General features: G+C 41.2%; 1 protein-coding gene across 1 annotated transcript; it reads left to right on the forward strand.

Moving 5' to 3' along the window:
* The first annotated feature begins 1,914 nt into the window (after positions 1-1,914).
* Positions 1,915-8,234, forward strand: cox17 (cytochrome c oxidase copper chaperone COX17). The gene is made up of 3 exons (XM_078409047.1): positions 1,915-2,162; positions 7,285-7,394; positions 7,992-8,234. Exons 1-2 carry the CDS (start codon positions 2,050-2,052, stop codon positions 7,367-7,369), a joined length of 198 nt encoding a protein of 65 aa, XP_078265173.1. The 5' UTR covers positions 1,915-2,049; the 3' UTR covers positions 7,370-7,394; positions 7,992-8,234.
* The last annotated feature ends 10,176 nt before the right edge of the window (positions 8,235-18,410 follow it).

Genomic DNA, 18,410 nt, shown 5'->3' on the forward strand with positions numbered 1-18,410 from the left:
CATTGCTTCTACTCTGGGGCTGTAGAGAGCATCCTGTCCGGCAACATTACAGTCTGGTTTGGGAACAGCTCTGCCCAGGACAGGATGGCCCTGCAGAGAGTAGTGCGTTCGGCAGAACGCACCATGGGAACTACACTCGTCCCCCTGCAGGACCTATACATCAGGAGGTGCAGATCCAGAGCAAGCAAGATCATGAGGGACCCCTGCCACCCCAGTAACGGACTGTTCCAGATGCTACGATCAGGCAAACGCCTCCGCTGTCACGCTGTAAAAACGGAGAGGATGAGACGGAGCTTCTTCCCACAGGCCATCAGGACTGTCAACTTTTATAACCCCAGAGACTAAATTTTTGTCGACACTAATAGTAACTTATTAACTTTATTTATATGCTGTAACTAATTCTTTTTGTGCACAACCCGCAGGCATTGCCACTTTCATTTCACTGCACATCGTGTATGTGTATGTGACAAATAAATTTGATTTGACTTGACTTGACTTGACTTAATAGTGCAAAAACAGAATTTTATTGTGGAACTAAAGAAACAGCACATAGAAGATCATGGTAGCTGAGGTTAGTGTTGTGCAGTGTTCAAGAGCCTGATGTTTGCGCCTGGGAAGAGGCTGTTCTTGAATTTGAAGATCATGGTTTTCAGGCTCTTCATCTTCAGTACCATCTTCAGTGAAATGAAAGTGTGGCCACCAGGGTGGTGTGGGTCTTTGATGATATTGGCCGCTTTTTCTGAGGCACAATCGCTCTTGACTACCTGAATCAAAAACTTTAATGAGATCCACAAGGGATCGGCCTGGATCCCTGCCTCTCTTTTAAAGTTGTCATATATTGAGCGTCAAGAAGCAGGTATTGTTTCATCTCTACCATCGCCTTCAGTTTAGCATTTAGGTTGAGGTTTATTATTGTCATGTGTACTGAGGTACAGTGAAAAGCTTTGTTTTGACAAAAGGCATTTTGACAGATACATAAATACTATCAAGGCAAACTCAAGTACACCAAAGATGTAGATACATAATTAATCCTCTGGCATTGGTCATAAAGCCGTACAACTAAAAGAAATCCTTTGTACCACCAACTCATCCATTCTGACCAAGATGCCCCATCTGAGCTATTTCTATTTACCCGCATTTCACCCATACCCCTCTAACCCTTTCCTATTCATGTATCTCAAAATGTCTTTTAAATGTTGTTATTGTACTGCCTTAACTGGCAAATCTCATCTGGCAAATGTTTTTGTGAGACATTTTGTCTCTACTTGTTTTAGATGAATTTCATCATTCCACTCCAGTCTTGATTTATTCTGGAATGATTCCAAATTATTTATGAAGAAAGAACTTAGAGGGTGTAAAAGTAGGTGATGAGCAGGAGGAGGGGAAAGGCACTAGGTGATGGGGGACGTGGGGAGTGGAAAGAAAGATTTGCATGAGAAGAACCGGTTAAATCAGGACTGGGGGTAATGTCCATGCCAGTGAGCTGTAGGCTACCCAAGCCTCACACTGCCAATGGAGGAGGCTGGGGCCAGACAGAGCGGTCTGCGAATAGGCAGGGGGATAGAAATGGCTGGCAATCACCTTGCCCTGGAGCAAAGCAGTGTGCGTGTGTATGACATGTGTGCACACGTAGAGTAGAATAAACAAGATGTACATGTTTTAGAAGCTTTCATGTTTCTCAGAAAATAATTCTAACATATTTGTACTGCTTGCAAAAATAATAAACCACGCACATTTTACAATTAGAAGAATCACACCTTCAAAGATCACTTAACAACATACTCGCTACAACATGCGGCTATCCGTACAACTCATGAGCGATGTGTTCTGGAATGTGTAGTTCCTGCACACTGCTCATTACAGATTAGGTCTCACATAGAACTACGAATCCCAGAATTCCCCTGGTCAAGCTCAGAGACATTGCACTGTCAGGCTCATCGCGTAGGATTGAAATTGTCGCTGTTAGGACGCTTGAAGGTGGAAAGCGAATGAATTAATTAATTTGTGCGAAAAAATAAATCAAGTGATTAAGTATAACATCAGACCAAGATGTCTGAATTAACAGCGGCAACACCCATGGGGTCTTCTGGACACGCCGAAGAGAAGAAACCTTTGAAAGCATGTTGTGCGTGTCCTGAGACCAAAAAAGTCAGGGACGCCTGGTAATGTGACACTTCTACTTCCTCTATTTATATCTTCATCTCGCTGCTTAATGTTTATCTACTTAAAAGTTGTCTCCAGTCTTCATATTTTCCCAACTAGAATTAATTTAATGCCGTGTTCATCACTCGATGAATAGGTTTTCACATTGCCTGCCTGCATACTTCAGGTTTTGGGGAAAGCAATGACACCTGATGGGATGCAAACCTCGAAAATAATATTTACGATAATATTTGCCAAGGCATTTATTGTAACAGTGTATTACTTTTTTTTTAAGTGAAACGGATTAAAGTAAGTTCGACTGTGGGTTCTATAATTCTGAATTTTTCAAAGTTTTTCCACGGCAAGCAATATCAAGATCGCGACACCAATCATTACATAAGGGGAGGTGCAAACTATGTGACACCATGGGCCACCCATGGCATTACGCATCACTTGTATTTAATTCACGGGCTCTTGTTCAGTGGTCATTTGGGAAATCTAAAACTACATGGAGTATTCATGTAAAGGAAGGTTGAAGTTAGGAAAATAATAGACCAAAATAGAAGTGGGTGGGGAATAGGCAGATGTACAAGAGTATTGATGAAGATCAACTTTATTTGATACGACATACGTTAAGATGAATAAAGTTTGACTATTGCAAAACATAGCAAGGCATCAAGGTAAGCAAAGCAGAAGACTAGAGGAGAAGCCAAAGGGCAGAAGATGCCATTTATTTAAGACAGTGGGCCAAAAAATGCAGAAAAAATGCAAATGCAGAAAAAAATAACGGGTTGTGTGGTGGTGCAGCTGGAGGAAGGTAGTTAACAGAAAATGTTTAGATTTCCATGACATGCTGTTTTGATGATGGTGTTTAAATATATTTATGCAACAAATGTTATCTTGTGTAGGAAAGAACTGCAGATGCTGGTTTAAATCAAAGGTAGACACAAAATGCTGGAGAAATTCAGCGGGAGTAATTCAGCATCTCTGGAGAGAAGGAATAGGTGACGTTTCGGGTCGAGAGTGGAGACCCTTCTTCAGACTTGTGATTGGTAATGATACAGCCAAGCAGGAGAGGCTTCTGGTAGATTAGAATACTATTTCACCAACTTGTCAGCCAGTGACACCCTACACATATGGTGAAGTCGAGAATGTTACATGTTTGCTTTGTGAGAACGGGAACCTGCTGCAACTTGGGTGGGGGAGGAATGGAGAGAGAGTGCAGGGGTTACTTGAAGTTAGAGAAATCAATACTCGTATCACTGGGTTAGAAGCTGCCCAAGCGAAATACGAGATGCTGCTTTCCTTTCCCTTTCAATAGACAATAGGTGCAGGAGGAGGCCATTCGGTCCTTCGAGCCAGCACCGCCATTCAATGTGATCATGGCTGATCATTCTCAATCAGTACCCCGTTCCTGCCTTCTCCCCATACCACTGACTCCGCTATCCTTAAGAGCTCTATCTAGCTCTCTCTTGAATGCATTCAGAGAATTGGCCTCCACTGCCTTCTGAGGCAGAGAATTCCACAGATTCACAACTCTCTGACTGAAAAGTTTTTCTTCATCTCAGTTCTAAATGGCCTACCCCTTATTCTTAAACTGTGGCCCCTTGTTCTGGACTTCCCCAACATTGGGAACATGTTTTCTGCCTCTAACGTGTCCAACCCCTTAATAATCTTATACGTTTCGATAAGATCTCCTCTCATCCTTCTAAATTCCAGTGTATACAAGCCTAGTCGTTCCAGTCTTTCAACATATGACAGTCCCGTCATTCCGGGAATTAACCTAGTAAACCTACGCTGCACGCCCTCAATAGCAAGAATATCCTTCCTTAAATTTGGAGACCAAAACTGCACACAGTACTCCAGGTGCGGTCTCACTAGGGCCCTGTACAAATGCAGAAGGGCCTCTTTTCTCCTATACTCAACTCTTGTTATGAAGGCCATCCCCTGACTAGTCTGAAAAAGGGTCTCGACCCAAAACATTAACCATTCCTTCTCTCCAGAGATGCTGCCTGTCCCTCTGAGTTACTCCAGTATGTTGTGTTTATCTTCGGTGCGATATGGATTATGTGTAGGCAAATAAGAGTTGGTCTTGGCATCATATTCAGCACATACATTGTGGACTGAAGGGCCTGTTCCTGTGGTGTCCTGTTCTATGATTGTCAGTGGTAAATTTAGGTGTTACCTTGGGAGGAGGCCGAGGCTCAGCAATGTTGTAGACACCATGTGGAATACACCAAATAAAGCAGATGCTTAAAAAAAAAGCTTCATATAATACTTAAGTGATATTGGTCTTTATTTACTTTTTCCTTTGAGATATAAGATTATGGGCTTCCACCCCTCAAATTTAGACTGCAGAATTTGTGGTTATTCTCACAATGAAATGCAGTGATCCACTTGGCTCTTTTAATTCAGTATTCTTATTTCATAATCTCTGCAATGTACAATATTTCAAGTATTGGTGTAAATTCTCTGGGAAATTCATCAATTTTATTTACAGTAGAACCAGATTAATATGATAGATTGGTATATGTGAGTGCTGGGTACAGAAGACTGATGCCAAAAGATTGTGGGTGTGAGGGGGAAATGGGATATTCTAAGATAATCTAAGTCTCCTTTGTAAATTGGAGAAACTGAAGTGAGATAAAATTGATTTTTCCACCTGAAAATTTTTAACATAATTGTTGACATGCGATTTGAAAAAACATTTACATGTGTAGTTTGCTGATAAACCTTGTGCTGTGAATACCCTTGCAGACTATTTGTGGTCGCTATTTTACAACAAAGAACATTTTTAAGAGAAAGATAAAATATTATAAAATACATGTATTATACTGCTAATTATCAATAACTGTATTCTACACAGTGTTTCTCACAGAAGAATATAGAAAGAAGAAAAATCATCATCCAGAATGCATTATTCTATCTTAATAATAATAATATTCATTTATTGTCATTGCAACGAGTACAACGAAATTAAAAAACAGCCAATCCTGACGGTGCGTACAAACATATATGCAATAAATGCAAAAACAAATAAATACATAAATACAATTAAATTAAGTACAAGATTTTTTAACGGTGTTGCCTAGTGCACAGGTAGTGTTCAGTTCTCGTATGGCCCTGGGGTAAAAACTGTTCTTAAGTCTGTTTGTTCGGGATTTGATTGACCTGAAACGTCGACCAGAGGGCAGATGAACAAACAGACGGTGGCCGGGGTGGGATGGATCTTTTATTATTTTGCCTGCTCTACTGAGGCAGCGCAGGCTGAACAGGTGCTCCAGGGAGGGCAGTGAGCAGCCGATGATTTTCTGGGCCGTCGTGATGACCCTCTGAAGGGCCTTCCTGTCCTTTTCTGAGCAGCTGGCATACCATGTGGTTATACAGTATGCCAGCACACTCTCGATGGAGCAGCGATAGAAGGACAACATGAGCTTCTCCTGCAGGTTGGTTTTCCTGAGGATCCTCAGGAAGTGGAGTCTCTGCTGTGCCTTCTTTACTGTGGTGATGGTGTTGGTAGACCAGGTGAGATCCTCTGCGATGTGCGTACCCAGGAACCTGAAAGCTGGTACCCTTTCCACGCAGACCCCATTGATGTAGAGTGGGTCGTAATCTCCACTGGTTTTTCTAAAGTCAATTATAAGTTCCTTTGTTTTGGAGGAGTTCAGGACCAGATTGTTCACTGAACACCATGCTGCCAGCCTTTGGATTTCATCCCTATAGGCTGTCTCATCTCCTTCTGAGATAAGTCCAACCACAGTCGTGTCATCCGCGAACTTGATGATGGTGTTGGTGGGATGGGTGGGGGCGCAGTCGTGAGTGTAGAGGGAGTAAAGGATGGGGCTCAACACACAGCCCTGTGGTGAGCCGGTGCTCAGTGTAATGGTGGAGGAGAGGTGAGGGCCTATTTTGACTGTCTGGGGGCGGTTGGTCAGGAAGTCCTTGATCCATTTGCAGATGGTTAGGGAAAATCCAAGGTCGGAAAGTTTGGTGACCAGTCTGCTCGGGATGACCGTGTTAAAGGCAGAGCTGAAGTCGAGAAAGAGCATCCTCACATAGCTCCCCTGGTGTTCAAGGTGGGTCAGTGCAGTGTGAAGAGCAGTGTCGATGGCATCCCCTGTAGACCTATTTGCTCTGTAGGCAAACTGGTATGGGTCGAAGGTGGGTGGGAGGCTGGCTTTGATGTGCTGCAGGACCAGTCTCTCGAAGCACTTTGTGATGACCGGTGTGAGTGCTACCGGACGGTAGTCGTTAAGACCGCTGATGACAGGCTTTTTCGGCAGTGGGATGATTATGGCGGACTTCAGGCAGGGAGGGATGGTGGATTTTAAAAGGGACAGGTTGAAGATTTTTGTGAAGACCTCAGATAATTGGTCTGCACATTCCCTCAGCACTCTGCCCGTCACACCATCGGGGCCTGCAGCTTTCCTGGGATTCACTGCTCTGAGCACTCGCTTAACGTCATACTCCTGCACAGTGAAGGTGTTGCTCTCAGGTGCTGGAGAGGGTGTAATGTCTGCCACTGTAGCTTTCACCTCGAAACGAGCAAAGAAACAGTTAAGTTCCTCAGCCAACGAGGCGTCGCCGTCGGCAGTCGTGCGGTTGCTGGTCTTGTAATTGGTGATGTGCTGGATGCCTTGCCATACCCGCCGTGGGTCATTGTTGGAAAAGTGGTCCTCAATCTTCCTCTTGTAGGACGCTTTGGCATCTATTAGTTTCCAATTCCCATAGTCAGCTCTGTAATGCTTTAAATTGTATGTTTAATCTGAATTGTCCCCATAAATGTTTATATGGTTCCTATTCTTGCAGAGAACACGTAATTGCTGTCAACTCCTTACAGTCTATCTCCTGAACTCTAACCCTCAACCTTCCATATCTCCTATCACGGTCACAGTTGAAATTGAATGTGTTTTTAATTTCCACATAACTGCCCCCACCCATTGCTTTTACATTGTCCATTGACTTTAGCCTGTCCCACAAGGCACAGTTATAAAAGGATAAGAAATATCGTTAAAGGTGATGGCAGAAAAGATATAAAGGAGATTTGGGTGCTTCATTCCGAAATGCATACTGATGCGTTTAGATTGACCATGGTGGTTTTTCTGTTGTAATTTGAACCAACCTACTTTTATTTCTTTCCAGTATTATTGAGAAAGGGGAGGAGAACTGCAAAGACTTAATTGAAGCTCACAAAGAATGTATGAGGGCATTGGGATTTAAGATCTGATGAGGCAGCACTTGTGAGATGTGTGGTGAGTATTGATCCTCTCATATTTTCAAAGTGCATCGCTTGATGAAGCGGATCATGGTCTCCTGGCTTCTTGCTATGTTTTACCAAACATAGCTATTTGAACTCATTGTCTGTAACACTCTTTATGGTCTCCATGGTGCTGTAAATTTGAGATCCTGCAAAAAAATGTATTTTAAATGTTGAACGATTCAATAAAGTTCACCTTATGCGCTTTCAAATTTAAACAGTATTTCCTTTTTATTAAGTAAATGACCTGAGTGTCAGAAACAAATTACAACAGGCAGCAGCTACAATATTGTTCTTTTCAGCACCAGTGACCCAGAACACACTTTTTCTTTAGCTTTCTGCTTGCCATTGCTCAATTCCTGGATGATGCTCATTACAAGGAATAAATGCAATGGCCTTTAATATGCACCAGATTGCACTTCTGATGGAAACTAATGAGTTCAAGCGGTTTGTGGATACTTTGATTCAAGCATACATTGTGTACCTACAGAAATATTGGATCAATTCTGCAACATACTAATTTCTTATTAATCACATGTAATTACATTACATGGCTATTTTTCTTATATTAATGTTTTTATTCCCTGAACAGGATTGTGTCTGGAATTAATTTTAAGTGTGCGACACTGCCTTTTTGGAGATGAATGAAGATGAGCTCTATGTGGACATATTATTATACCAATGAATTGTTACAATAAAACCTGAAACCGAAAACACCTATCAGTGATTTATTTTTACCAAAAAAAAAGTCAGATTGTGATTATATCTTCTGTTCCATACCCTGGGCCAGAGGTATCTGCAAATTTGTATGATCCACCCTTCAATAAAAGTTTTCTAAAATGTCACTGATTCTCATTCATTTTGTGCAGTGATGACAAACCTCTGATTATCAATATACTGAGGATCAATTTTCAAGTTGCACATTCAATAAATTAGCCATGAATTGCAAAATCCAATGTAACTTTGTTAGAGATTTTATACACTGCATTTCTGTAATTGACCACCTCCCCCCCCTCCCACCAAACTATTAAATTGCCTTGAATATATTTTAGATTTACTGTCCAACCACCAGGAAATTTTTAAATAGGGAAGGATAGATTGTCCATTTGTTTTTTTAACTTTTGAAAATGAAACTGTGATGCTGCAGTCTTGGATGGTCTGGAATATTTCTATATATTCAGCACAATCATGAAATTACCACGCTGATTTACACATACCGTTATACTACAGATGGGAAGCCTTTGAAATAATGCGAAATATAATTTTAAGGTTGTAGAGTATTAAATTAGAAGCTTATAAATTAAACTGGCTTAGTTTGTTTACCTGTTGGCAGAAAGCAATGAAAATCACCCCCCCCCCCCCCCCCCCCCCCCCCACCACCACTCTCCATACTTACTGCAGGGCAGTTTCAAAGACATTTGGACAGGTGCACGGAAAGGAAAGATTTAGATTTGGATGGTCTGGGATATGAACCAAATCCGGGCAAATGGGACTCGTCTAGATGGGGCATCTTGGTTGGTATGGACAAGTTGGGCCGAAGGGTCTGTTTCCGTACTGTGTGACTAGATTTTGTTCTTTTCTTGAAGTCTGGAGAAGGATCCCGAACCAAAACATTGCCTAGCCATGTCCTCCTGAGATGCTGCCTGACCCGCTGAGTTACTTCAGCACTTTGAGTTCTATCTTAAACTAAAATCTTTGGTTGCCCCTTTGTTCGATTTAAACCTTCAGTTGTTAGGTGAGATTTAGGTTTGAAGCTTTGATCCATTGATAAGATTGCTTCTGGAGGATGAAAATGACATTTGCAAATATTCACGGAAATAATGATTTTGGCTGGAAAATAAAATATTACGACAGACCTGTGTTGTAATTCTTAGCATGAGTGTTTTATGCTTATTAAATTGTTAATAAGCATTGACTTTTTTAACTGGACAGTCTGTTATTTCTGTACCTATACGATGTCCTATATTTGATTACATTCTAAATCTGAAGTCAATTAACATATTCCCACAGTATACCGTGGATATTTTTTCTTCCTTTTAATTGATTTCTTTGTCTCTAAGGCCATGTTGTATCTTTTATATATAAGTTTTATAATCATGGACCCAGTTGTAGATTCAGGTGCAAAGTCAAACTTGGGCTCCAGTCTTTTATGATTTACTGAAATGAATTCCAAAAAGTTCTGAAATGTGTTTTACAATAATCAAGCTTCCCTGCAGTGATTTTTTTTAATTCTATTCCTGGTTGGTAGCCACAAAGCAATAGATTTTTTTAATTTTTTAGATTTAGACATACAGCGCAGAAACAGGCCCTACGGCCCACCAGGTCCGCACCGCCCATCGATCCCCGCACACTAACGCTATCCAACACCCACTAGGGACAATTTTTACATTTGCCCAGCCAATTAACCTACATACCTGTACGTCTTTGGAGTGTGGGAGGAAACCGAAGATCTCGGAGAAAACCCACGCAGGTCACAGGGAGAACATACAAACTCCATACAGACGGCGCCCGTAGTCAGGATCGAACTTGAGTCTCCGGTGCTGCATTCGCTGTAAGACAGCAACTCTACCGCTGTGCCTGTACTTAGTTGTACTAGTAAGTTGTACTTACTAATGAGAAGCCGTACGCCGAAATTCTTTTTTTTCAACATCAACAACATTGTTATGCCAAAGTCCATTCCCTCCACGGATGTTGCCTGACCCATTGAGATACTCCTGCACTTTGTGTTTTTCTCAAGATTCCAGCATCTGCAGCTCTCTGTGTCTCAATCCCTTCCCCATTTGCTCATCCCTTGCGCCATCTGCTGTACATTAAAGGTGATTCTACCAGCCGTTGTGATGTACTTAAGAATTACAGGTGACCCTGCAATACAGAGGGGTTGTGTTCCTAGAACATCTGTTTCAAAATTTCTATGACATACAGTGCACTCAGAAAGTATTCAGACCCCTTCACTTTTCCCACATTTTCTTATGTTACAGCCTTATTTTAAAATGGATTAAATTCATTTTTTATCATTAATCTACACAAAATACCCCATAATAAAAAAGCAAAAACAGGTATTTAGAAATATTTGCAAAGTAATTAAAAAGAAATGACTGAAATATCACATTAACATAAGTATTCAGACCCTTTACTCAGTACTTTGTTGAGGCACCTTTGGCAGCGATTACAGCCTCAATTCTTCTTGGGTATGACGCTACAAGCTTGGCACATCTGTATTTGGGTAATTTCTCTCATTCTTCACTGCAGATCCTCTCAAACTCTGTCAAGTTGGATGGGGAGCATCGATGCACAGCTATTTTCAGGTCCCTCCAGAGATGTTCGATCGGGTTCAAGTCCGGCTCTGGCTGGGCCAGACATTCAAGGACATTCACAGACTTGTCATGAAGCCACTCCTGTGTTGTCTTGGCTGTGTGCTTAGGGTCAATGTCCTGTTGGAAAGTGAACCTCTGCCCCAGTCTGAGGTCCAAAACGCTCTGGAGCAGGTTTTCATCAAGGATCTCTCTGTACTTTGCTCCGTTCATCTTTCCCTCGATGCTGCCACCACCATGCTTCACAGTAGGTATGGTATTGGCCAGGTGATGAGACATGACGCTTGGCATTCAGGCCAAAGAGTTCAATCTTGGTTTCATCAGACCTGAAAACCTTGTTTCTCATGGTCTGAGAGTCCTTTAGGTGCCTTTTGGCAAACTCCAAGCGGGCTGTCAAGGAGTGGCTTCCGTCTGGCCACTCTACCATAAAGGCCTGATTGGTGGAGTGCTGCAGATATAGTTGTACTTCTGGAAGGTTCTCCCATCTTCACAGAGGAACAGGAGCTCTGACAGAGTGACCATCGGGTTCCTGGTCACCTCCCTGACCAGGGCCCTTCTCCCCCGATTGCTCAATTTGGCCGGGCGGCCAGCTCTATGAAGAGTCCTGGTGGTTCCAAAGTTCTTCCATTTAAGAATGACGGAGGCCACTGTGCTCCTTGGGATCTGCAATGTTGCAGAAATTGTTTTATACCCTTCCCCAGATCTGTGTCTCGACACAATCCTGTCATGGAGGTCTGCGGACAATTCCTTCGTCTTCATGGGCTTGGTTTTTGCTCTGACATGCACTGTCAACTGTGGGACCATATATAGACAGGTGCGCCTTTCCAAATCATGTCCAAACAATTTAATTTACCACTGGTGGACTCCAATCAAGTTGTAGAAACATCTTGAAAATCAATGGAAACAGGATGAACCCAAGTTCAATTTTGAGTGTCATAGCAAAGGGTCTAAATACTTATGTAAATGTGATATTTCAGTTATTTCTTTTGAATTACTTTACAAAACTTTCTAAACACCTGTTTTTGCTTTTTTATTATGGGGTATTGTGTGTAGATTGATGATTTAAAAAAATGAATTTAATCCATTTTAAAGTAAGGCTGTAAAGTAACAAAACGTGGAAAAAGTGAAGGGGTTTGAATACTTTCTGAAGGGGTCTGTATACCCCCATTGTCCATTGAATCCCTTGTTATAAGTGGTTTGCCTTGCTACAGCAAAATAAGTGCTGGAAGAACTCAGCAGGTCAGTAGGGAATGGACAGAAATGTTTCCGGTCGGGACCCTTCTTCAGACTGATGGAGTGGTGTACAGAAAGCTGGGAAAGGGAGATGGGGGAGGGATATGGATGAAAGGTGAGGTGGTATTACTTGATATAGGGGAATTCAATGTTCATACTGTTGGTTTGTAAGCTACCTCAGCGGAATAGGAGGTGCTGTTCGTCCATAGTAACGTGTGTCACTACAGGATGTTTTTCTCCCATATTAGCCATTTTATTTTCAGTCACTCAATACTAGGGAGCAACAAGATTTGGGTATAGCAAGACCACGTTGATCAGGTTGGCAGTCACAGCTGAGTCCCTCCTTTGCCACACTCTCTCCAGTATGACAGGCACATAGAATCGAACAACATACAAAAAAAAGATTATACTTAAATTACACTAAATTCTGCATGATAGTAAAAAGAAAAAAGACTGCCAAAAAAGACATCCATCATAGTGCAAGCAGTCCGTAATATTGCGTTGTCGAGGCAGGATATTAGTGAATTTGATGTTGACCTCGTATGTTTATGATGTACTTCATTGAAAGCTTGCTTCTCCAGCTTCCTGTGGACCTTTTGTTGGAACAGTGCAGAAGGCTGAAATCAGAATGGGAGTTAAGCAGCAAACTAAGTCAGACATAGACAATAGGTGCAGGAGTAGGCCATTCGGCCCTTCGAGCCAGCACCGCCATTCAATGTGATCCTGGCTAATCATTCTCAATCAGTACCCCGTTCCTGCTTTCTCCCTATACCCCCTGACTCCGCTATCCTTACGAGCTCTATCTAGCTCTCTCTTGAATGTATTCAGAGAATTGGCCTCCACTGCCCTCTGAGGCAGAGAATTCCACAGATTCACAACTCTCTGACTAAAAAAGTGTTTCCTCATCTCTGTTCTAAATGGCCTACCCCTTATTCTTAAACTGTGTCCCCTTGTTCTGGACTCCCCCAACATTGGGAACATGTTTCCTGCCTCTAACGTGTCCAACCCCTTAATAATCTTATACGTTTCGATAAGATCCCCTCTCATCCTTCTAAATTCCAGTGTATACAAACCTAGTCCCTTCAATAGCAAGGTTTCCTGAGACGAGGACCTCGTGTTGAGAATATGGAGAGCTGAACAAACTCTTATGAGGACCGGTGGGTTCAGGATGAGTATATGTTATCTGATATTGGCTAGGGAATTCATTCACAAGGTCGGGAGTGACATTTGGAAACTGAACAAACAAAGTTCCATATCCTTTGCATCACACTTGTAGAGAAAGGGAGATATGTCGAAAATGTTAGTATGAAAGGTGACATTGCAAGAAGGTAAGGAGGTGACATTGCAAGGAGGGTAAGGTAGATGACTTGAAATGGATCTTTCCAAAAGATAGGTGAAGAAAGAAGAAACAGCAGATGCTGGTTTTCAAAAGAAGACAAAGTGCTGGAGTAACTCAGTGGGTCAGGCAGCATCTCTGGAGAACTTGGATAGGTGATGTTACGGGTTGGGACCCTTCTTCAGACTAATTGTACGCACAAATATTGAGATAGAGAAACATTTGAAAGTGAGGGATATGCTGGAATTAACTATCAGAGAACGATGAGAATTTGAAAAGAAAGTTCAGAAAAAACTTTGTACTGTATAGCTCCCTGATTCTAAATGGCCTCAGAACTTATGTACTGGTAATCAATGAATGTGCTAATTCCAATTAAGGAAAATGTTTTTTATAACTTGTTGAACAATGAATCTATATTTAAGTACTTAAAATCTATTAAGGAGAACTGTTGTTCAAAATTACATTAAAAATTGACCCAGATTTTTCACTGTTATATTAGTATATCACTTACCGCCCAGGTTTAGACTAATGGTTAATTTTAGTCAAGTGACCTTCATGCAATTTTTTTGGACTAGTATTCAACATCTTTAGTACTTCAAAACCGTTTGCAAAATATCAAATCTATTGAAATCACAAAAATATTTGTCACATTTGTGACTGCTCCTTTTGCGAATGTTTCTTGTGATATTTTTCACCTGGTTTTTGTTACAATTTCATTTTGTGGATAATATGGGATTTATGTATCTGATTAAATTTTTGATGTGCGGTATTTTCAATTTTTAACTTTACATTTTAAAATTCATGTGTATGATTTATTAACTGAAGATATCCTATATCATTCTTTTGACATCCAAAAAAAGTGTACAATCCATATTCCCAGTGGAATATCCTCAGTGGCTGTGAATTCACAATCCTGTGAGGTGAAGACTTCCATAGTATTACGACCCTTTTTGAAAAAAAATGAAGCAAATTTAAGAGAGACCTTGGCGCCAACTTTATAACGGTGGCAACTTTATACTGACTTTATACCACAGGGTGGCACAGTGTGCAATGGTAGAGTTACTGTCTTACAACGCTAGAAACGTGGATTCGATCCTGACTACAGGTGCTTTCTGTACGGAGTTTGTACGTTCTCCCTGTGACTGTGTAGAATTCTCCGGGTGCTCTGGTTTCCTCCCACATTCCAAAGATGTACAGGTTTGTAGGTTAATTGGCTTCTGTAAATTGTCCCTAGTGTCTAAGATAGTGTTAGTGCACTGGTGATCACTGGTTGTCGTGGACTTGGTGGGCCGAAGGGCCTGTTTCCACGCTCTCTGAAATCTAAAGTAAAATGTTGATGGAAGAGATTTATCAATTACATCAACGAAAGTCAGTGCCTGCGATTAGCTACTAAGAAGGCTTGTCCCTGGGATTAGATACCTGAATATCTATTTGCAGTAGTTTTATTTTGCCTCCATCTTTAAGAAACCCCAAGCCACAGAGTACTTTCTTCCCCATCAAATGCAACAGAAAATCTATGACCAAATTTCTACTTATATTTAACAGAAGGTGGATGAGTGTTTCCATGGCACAGAACTCCTGCTGTGCTCCATAAAATTGGGCTATTCTAATGTATATTGTGAGGGTATCTATGTGAATCCTCGGAGCACATTATAAATGCCTCCATTTACATCAAAATTATATTTTGTTGCTTGCTGGCTCTTTCATTTCTCGAGTAGCTCTGTGATAGTGTGTGATTTTGTTTTCTCTCTGCTAGTTGTAAAAGAATATATTTCCCTTTGGGAATTAATCCTTAAAAAAATTTGAAATTGTCTTCCTATGAAAATCATATTAAGAGCCAAGAATCAAAGTCAAGCGTTTTTAATTGTCATATGTACCGACAGCGATAACTAGCTGTTGCTTAACAGGCCCATAAACACACTAATATATAATCATTAAAAATACAATAAATTAATAACCACAGTGCTAGGGAACCATAATAGTGCAAAAATTGAAGACTGTAGTGCAACCAAAGACACAGTCTAAAGTAGATCATAGTTGCGGACGTTAGTGTTGTGTAGTGTTCAAGAGCCTGATGTTGCTGGCAAGAAGCTGTTCACAGTTTTCACAGTTCTCAGGCTCCTGTACTTTTGATTCTTTTCAACCATGTGCTTTAGTTGTGATGATCTTTAATTCAATTTAAACCACGTTTTTCACAGGTCCTTCTATGGAGGCACTGGCTGTTCACTGTTCTGTTAAGGTCCAACCAACACCAAGACCATGTGTGGAGTTTTAAGTCCTACAGAGCAATGGGATTAACCCAACAAACTTAAACCAGGAAAGTATGAGGACAGGAAGACCAGTGTTGCCAATTTTTGGTTGGGACCATGCCAGCAAGATCTGATTCCGTCTATGTGTGTACTATTTAAAAAGGATCCAAAGATAACAAAGAAAAAAATAAACAGTCTTTATTTACTTCATCATCAGCTCCAAGAAAAGGCATATTCAAGGCAAGGAGATACAAGGAACTGCAGATGCTGGTTTAGAAAAAAAGACACAAAGAGATCATGGCCACCAGAACTAATAGAAAATGTAATTGGTCTCATTCAGTGACAGAGGCAGTGAGTTACGGCTGCCACAGGACTTTATATCTAGAGTATTTAAGCTATTTTAACAAAGTCATGATTGTGTTTTGTGCATGAGTTAATGTAGAAGTCTCTGAAATAGTTTGGGTTAATATGTTACGAGCTTTTACTATTTTGGTTGAATTTTTTTGTAGGGAATCTCTTTAGGCAGTTATCTGTTTTTGTAACAGCTGCAGGCAAACACGTTAATTAAAGGTTAAGCCAACAGTTTTTGCATCCTCTTCTGTTTTTATTTTATGACCCAATCAACTTCTAATTTAATAAACTAATAACTAAAAAGGATAAAATCAACATGAGTTTAAAAGTAAACATATTATTAAAATAATATATACAAAAAAATTTAGAGTTACAAGCTATACCGTACCAGCCTGATCCATCACAACAAACAGCACTGCCTTTTAGTATGATCTCACAAACAATCCAAATATCCTTCAAATGGTTTGAAAAGAATTAGCCTTGAATAGGACACACTGTGCTGGAGTACCTCAGCAGGTTAAACAGCATCCACTGAGTTACTCCAGGAGTCTGAGGAAGGGTCTCAACCCGAAACGTTACCCATTCCTTCTCTTCAGAGATGCTGAGTTATTCCAGCTTTTTGTGTGTATCTTCGAGTTACTCCAGGACTTTGTGTCTTTTTTTCTAAACCAGCATCTGCAGTTCCTTGTATCTTCTTGCCTTGAATATAAAATTTCTTGGAGCTGATGATGAGGAAAATAAAGACTGTTTATCTTTTTCTTTGTTAACTTTGGATCCTTTTTAAATAGTACACACAAAGATTGAATTAGATCTTGCTGGCATGGTCCCAACCAAGAATTGGCAACACTGGTCTTCCTGTCCTCATACTTTCCTGGTTTAAGTTTGTTGTGCTAATCCCATTGCTCTGTAGGACCTACAACTCCACACATGGTCTCAATGTTGGTAGGACCTTAACAGAACAGTGAAGAGCCTGTGAAAAACAGTAGCACCTGTGAAAAGTGTGAAGTTTAAATTGGATTAAAGACCATCACAACTAAAGTACATGACTGAAAAGAATCAAAAGTGAATAGAAGTTTAAAAAAATAAAGTTAACTAAAAATACTCAAAACATACACTAAAAATACATTAAACTAAACTTGAGAGTGATGCCCAGTGTTGGAGGCACAAGGAACTATGTCCACAGGAGTCTGAAGAAGGGTCCCGATTTGAAACTTCTATGGTCAATACCCTCCACAAATGCTGCTTGATCTGTTGAATTCCTCCATTTTTTAACTTTAGGTAACATTGTTACCAGGGATGAGTCCAATTCTGACATTGGATGCTGCCTGCATGGAGTTTACATGGAAATGTTGGGTGCTCCCCTTTCCTCTTGAATTTCAAATGAAGGGTTTAATGCAGGGCTTCATTTACTGTGGTAGAATGGCTTGTTACTGTAGGCAGTGGCTAGAACAGCGGCAAAGGGGAGTTGGTGGGGGGTGTGGGAGAGATAAATAAGTTGCAGGTTGCAGGCATGGGGCAGATGTCTGAAGAAGGGTCCCGGCCCGAGCCGTCACCTACCCTTTTTTTCTCCAGAGATGCTGCCTGACCCGCTGAGTTACTCCAGCATTTTGTGCCTAACAAAGCTATTCCTGAATCTGGTGGTACGTGCTTTCAAACTTTTGTATCTTCTACCTGAGAGAGAGAAAGAAGGAATGACCTGGGTGTGAGCGGTTCCATGATTATGTTGGCTGCTTTCCCGCGGCCACGTGAAGTGTAGATGGAAACCAAGCGCTCACCCAGTTTGTTCTTAATTTCAGAGGAATAAAATGATGGCATGTTCGACAATGCAGCAATTCCCCAGTCCTACTCTGGGCAGCCTATGTTGCAGATTTGAACACGGTATTTTCTCCCTTCCTCTGTACAACACTTTTAAGAAGGCTACTAAGGATTAATTTATTCAGAGTGGAGAATAAATGTTCATATCATATCATATCATATATATACAGCCGGAAACAGGCCTTTTCGGCCCACCAAGTCCGTGCCGAGCCCAGCGATCCCCGTACATTAACACTATCCTACACCCACTAGGGACAATTTTTACATTTACCCAGCCAATTAACCTACATACCTGTACGTCTTGGTCTGGATCCTTCTTGTTGAAGGGAATATAGAGAGTTAAAACAAAACGGAATATATATATATATATATATATATATATATATACACACTAGACCAAGTGGACCCGTTGGGCCCAAACCTCTCCTGCATTGGTGTAGCACCCTCTCCTCTCCCCCTCCCCTCTCCTCTCCCCCTCCCCTTCCCCTCTCCCCCTCCCTCCTCCCCCACGCTCCTCACCCTCCCCCTCCCTCCACCCCCCCTCCTCCCCCACTCCATCCCCCTCAACTTCCCTCCTCCCTCCCACCCCCTCCCCCTCTAGGAGATAGATTTAAATTTTAAAATGTGAATAACTTAAAAAATATAACACCGATTTCAATGAAACTTCTTCCATTATCACCAAAGGGACGAGGGTGAGTAAGGTGGGCCTACAATTG

The sequence above is a fragment of the Rhinoraja longicauda genome, chromosome 12 (assembly GCF_053455715.1).
Source record: "Rhinoraja longicauda isolate Sanriku21f chromosome 12, sRhiLon1.1, whole genome shotgun sequence".
NCBI classification, from domain to species: Eukaryota; Metazoa; Chordata; class Chondrichthyes; order Rajiformes; family Arhynchobatidae; genus Rhinoraja; species Rhinoraja longicauda.

Bases quoted from the DNA above. Each gene is read 5' to 3' on its own strand.
- cox17 (XM_078409047.1), top strand. From the start codon at position 2,050: ATGTCTGAATTAACAGCGGCAACACCCATGGGGTCTTCTGGACACGCC. The intron at 2,163-7,284 runs GTAATGTGACAC...ATTTCTTTCCAG, and splicing joins AAAAAAGTCAGGGACGCCTG to TATTATTGAGAAAGGGGAGG.